The following is a 5,073-nucleotide window of genomic DNA, read 5'->3' on the forward strand; positions in this document are numbered from 1 at the left end:
ACTACCATCTATACTACTATTTTCTTCTATTTTCATTACTACATATAAAGATGTATACTTAATCACAAACAATAAAAATGCAAGTTAATGGACACAAAAATATTTGTCAATATGCTACTAATAATTATCATAAAAGCGAAAGTCAATGAAATATATGGTTAATTGAAAAATAAAAGCTTTCCCTCCTGAAAAAACACCAAATTTTAGATAGGATTATTAACATTTTAAATTGTCAATTCACAAATTACTTTAGATAAAAAAAATTGATTTTCTCCTGTGCTTGGAGGAGTCTTGCCATGCTGTAGTATTCTTTGCCACTGGACCAACTTGCTTGACTTGTTATAAGGCTAAAATAAATTAATTTATTCTACATGAATTTAGTTTTCCACCCCATTAGCCATGCATTCCAAACTTTGCACGTCACTTTATTGTAATTTAACTGGCCTAACTTGTTTAATTTCCAATCCAATTTTAATAACATTGTTACTAACTACATGACCTGTTTTTTTAATTTATGTGAATTATAAAAAACAAAAGGACTACAAAATTGGAGTAATATAAATTTAATAAGTATTTAAGGCCCACATAAGTAGAAACAAAATTTAAGTTGCTGAAAGTAATCATATTTGTGGGTCATTCAACAACACAATCATCAATAATTAATTCTCTAAAAAACACAAAGTGAAAGGGAAATCAAATCCATGGAACAGAAATCCTCAGAAAACATCACTTCATGGGTAAGCTAATAACAACTTCGAAACCTCTTATCTTTAAATCAAAACTCCTATGTTTTTCTCTTCTCTATCTCTTCACCACTCTTTTTCTTGCACTTTACACCACTTTATCCCAATCCAAATGCTTCTTCAGATCATCGCCATTGGATCCCATTCAAAATTCTCTCTTCTCTTACCCTTCTTCCTATGGTGAACACAAATATGCTGTATCAACAACACGTTCTACATGTTCTTCCCCTGTTTATTTTTCAGGTACATACAGCCCAAAAAAATAATGATTTTTTTTTTTGTTTTATGATTATCAAGATAGTAACTTTTGTTTAATGGGTTGTGGAAAATGAATTTAGATTATTGGAATGTTGTGAAGGAGATCAAGAATTGGCACAATAATTTTTCAGCTTATTCAATTCCCCTGAGATATATGCAGGGGAATGCTGATAGTTTTGGTGGGAATCTCAGCACCCTTGTGAGGTTTTCTTATTTTGATCATCAAAATGACAACAAAGAAGTTCCCTGTGGATTTTTGAAGAAATTTCCAATCAGTGATTCTGGTCAGTTTCCCATGAATTCTCACTTGCTGTATGCGTGTATTTGTCACGGAATTATATCTCAATTCACGTAAGAAAATTCAACAATCATGTTTCTATTGGTTATAACATGCTACTGAAATCCATACATATGCCAATTATATTTATAGCAATTAGTCTATTATAAATTTGAGAAAAACTTGTGTGGAGACATATACAAGATGTTATATTTGAAATAAATGTATTTATATTTGTTGGTGTTATCATTTATGACTAAATTTTTAATGTGTTGTTAAGATTTTATTAGTTGTTTCTATGAGTTAGGATTCTCTCCTCTCCATTAGTGGAGAGATAAGTGCTTCAAAAAGTGAAGAGAAATGCAATATATATATTCTTCTGATTATAATGAAATCACATTTTTGCCATTAAAAACAAGTGAAAAATATGCACTTGCCGGATCATTACTCGTCTCTATACACATGCGTCCCCACACAAGTCTTTATCTATACATTTATATACACATGCGTCCCCACACAAGTCTTTATCTATACATTTATCTTGAGGTTACCACCTTGTGAATTGGAAGGTCGTCGGTTCAAACCTGGAAATATCCTCTTCGAGCTCGAGTAAATGAGGCATTGAGCCAGCCTTTTTTGTAGTTTGGTTTTAGATGATAATATGCTTACAGTATTTTTTGTACATCAACTTATGTTATGTGCTTTGTTTCTTGATGTAGATCAAATTTGGATGGAAAAGTGTGACAATGTAGTTGTAGTTTCAGCAATTTTCAATGACCATGACAAAATCCGGCAACCTAAGGGCCTTGGTTCCAAAACACTTGAAAATGTGTGTTTCTTCATGTTCGTGGATGATGTCACCCTCAACGGTCTTGAACATCATGGATTAATTTCATTAAATTCCGTGGAATACAAGGTAGGTGTATGGAGACTTGTAAAGGTTACAAAAGTGGATTTGTATGAGAACCCAGCAATGAATGGAATCATACCAAAATATTTAGTCCATAGGCTATTCCCAAATTCTAAATTCAGCATTTGGGTAGATGCAAAATTGCAACTTGTGGTTGATCCATTGTTGTTGGTTCATTCACTTGTTATATCTGAGAATGTAGACATGGCCATATCAAAACACCCTTATTATGTTCATACTATGGAAGAAGCAATGGCTACTGCAAGGTGGAAAAAATGGTGGGATGTTAATGCCTTAAGGGTGCAAATGGAGACATATTGTGAACATGGATTGCTGCCATGGAGTCCTAGCAAGAAGCCCTATGTGTCAGGTAACTTGACATTTTTTATATTACTTTATTGAGTGGAATTTGTAGGCTTTCATTTGTTATCCCTAGTTGCATATATACATTGTTTAATTACAGTTGCATTAAGAATTAATCTTTCAACATTTGGATATCAAACCTGACTACACTATATGGAATATTGCCAGCATTAGAGTTGAGTGATTTTGAATTGAGCATGCTTGAAAAAGTCATAAAATTAGGATGTTAAGGTAAGTAAAGTGTAATCCAATCCAAATTAATAAAGCATATAAGTATATAATGTCATGAGCTTTAGATAAGGTTAAAAGGTCAGAAAATTAGTTGTTAAGATAAGTAAAGTGTAATCAAATCCAAGTTAATAAAGCATACAAGTCTTGAATATAAATATACTTATGACTTGTAAGCCATGCATATTAAGGTTTGTTAGAGAGAGGTTTCTTGACTTTCTTCCATATAGGGTAGTTTACTTTTGTTATCTTAGTTCTCACTTCAGTTGGTTTCGGTATTCTAACTTCTAACCAATTATTTTCAATACATGGGGCTATGAAACTCATCCAAGGTCTTAACTCTGAACTAACTAAGCATCTTGGCATTCAAGCATAAAAAAAGCATTGCATTAAATTTCATTTACCATCTAATAACAAAAATAGATCACCAAAATCATCACCCTTTAATTTGTTTGTGGTAGTACTACTCTGTCAATTGTGGTCCAAAAGGTTTAGGTCTTGTGATAACTCATTCTTTTTTGAGCAATTAGAATCAACCATAAATTAAACAGGCCACCCAATTTAGGTATGTCAAGTCTATCACAAAAAGTAATGAAGATGGAAATGTAAATAATATAATTTAAGTTCGGTGGATCATATAGTAGAAAAATGCAAGTATTATTGGTGATAGAAAATTTATAATATCATTGATACTCTATTGTATTATATGTTCCACAATAAAGTTCCAACAACAATATAAGATGAAGATGAAGAGAGATTATTACATGGTTCACGATTAATAATCTCAATTTGTAATAAATTCATTTAATTTTAAATCATTAATGTATAATTAATGACCATTAGTCATGGTTCATGTAATAATTAGTTCATAGATATGACATAAATATGAGATGATTAGAAGTAATTCCTAATGAATAAAATATGATTGAATAATTTATTATTCAGTTTAAATATGTGATAATAAAATCTTGAATAGAAAAATAAGTGGGTGATAACCTTATAATTTGAGGGGGAAGTTAATTAAGAAAGTCTCTAGATAAACCACGGTTTAGATATTGATCCATGCATGCAACTTTAGAAAAAGGTAACCATAGTAACTCAGGTTCCCATGCATTGGTTTTTCTTCTGCTTTATTATTTCTACTTTTTGTTTTGACAGATGTACCAGACAGTGCTCTAATCTTGAGGAGGCATGGACTAAGAAGTAACCTCTTCTCATGTTTTATGTTCAATGAGTTGGATGCATTTAACCCAAGGGACCAATTACCCTTTGCATTTGTTAGAGATCACATGAAGCCAAACCTGAAGCTGAACATGTTTGAGGTAGAAGTATTTGAACAACTAACAGTAGAGTACAGGCACAATCTCAAACGCATTGATGGGACCAATTCTGCTACCAAAAAAGTGTCCCCTTCAAGAAGAACCAAAAGGGCACACCAAGATTTGTTGTATGTGAATAGCAGCTGCTGTGGCAAGTGCCAGAAGTATCTTTCCACAATGTGGGGTAAAGAAGAGTCAAATGATTGATGGCACATAAAAAATCATAGTATAGAAAAAGAATGAATACTCTATATTACTGGAGGGTCTAATATTGAACGAGTAATTGTGATGATATATAACAAAAAAAAATCTAAGAGTTATGAATTTAAATTATTTTTTAATAAAATAAATTTAAAAACTAAGATTTTTTTACATTGTATTCCAATATTAGAGAAGAGCTATACTCTATAAAATAGGTCAAGAATTTTAAATTACTGTGAAATCAAATTGATCTCTTAAATTTCATAAGGGGAATTTTTGTCCTTAAATTTAAAAAAAAAACATTACCTCGATCCTCAAAATTTAAATAATAATCAAATTACTCATTAATACAAAAACAAAGTGTCCATAAAATTTACTCTAGCTAGAAGGAAAGAAATTGTTTGTTATTTATTTTTTTCAGGATTATATTAAGTTTCTTAATTAACTTTTTAAGAACCAATATGCCTCTATAAAATTTCAGGTGATAATTTAGGTCTTTATTAATTAAAGATAAAATGGCCTAGTTGTTGTATTTGTCTTCTAGCAAAGTGTCAAAGGGGATTTGATTAACAATAAAAATGAACACAAACTCTTTTACTAATAGAGAAAAACTGACAGCTTGTAACAGGTTAACAGGAATGTTTCTTTCCCTTTGTGTTTATTGGTTGCCAAATTTTATCTACTCTCATTTGTTGTAAAGTGCGCAGAGAATAATTGAATTGTTGCCTTAAGAATGATCTGTTTCTTAAAGTGAAAGGTTCCGTGATTCTAAAG

At 31.1% G+C, this 5,073-nt stretch overlaps 1 protein-coding gene across 1 annotated transcript; it reads left to right on the top strand.

Moving 5' to 3' along the window:
- The first annotated feature begins 652 nt into the window (after positions 1 to 652).
- LOC109341725 lies at positions 653 to 4,364 on the top strand. The gene is made up of 4 exons (XM_019579683.1): positions 653 to 986; positions 1,082 to 1,285; positions 1,998 to 2,558; positions 3,938 to 4,364. The coding sequence occupies exons 1-4, from the start codon at positions 734 to 736 to the stop codon at positions 4,303 to 4,305; spliced, it is 1,386 nt and encodes a 461-aa protein (XP_019435228.1). The 5' UTR covers positions 653 to 733; the 3' UTR covers positions 4,306 to 4,364.
- The last annotated feature ends 709 nt before the right edge of the window (positions 4,365 to 5,073 follow it).

Source organism: Lupinus angustifolius, unplaced genomic scaffold (genome assembly GCF_001865875.1).
Source record: "Lupinus angustifolius cultivar Tanjil unplaced genomic scaffold, LupAngTanjil_v1.0 Scaffold_603, whole genome shotgun sequence".
Taxonomy (NCBI): Eukaryota; Viridiplantae; Streptophyta; class Magnoliopsida; order Fabales; family Fabaceae; genus Lupinus; species Lupinus angustifolius.

Bases quoted from the DNA above. Each gene is read 5' to 3' on its own strand.
- LOC109341725 (XM_019579683.1), top strand. From the start codon at position 734: ATGGGTAAGCTAATAACAACTTCGAAACCTCTTATCTTTAAATCAAAA. The intron at 987-1,081 runs GTACATACAGCC...AAATGAATTTAG, and splicing joins TTCCCCTGTTTATTTTTCAG to ATTATTGGAATGTTGTGAAG. The intron at 1,286-1,997 runs GTCAGTTTCCCA...TTCTTGATGTAG, and splicing joins ATTTCCAATCAGTGATTCTG to ATCAAATTTGGATGGAAAAG.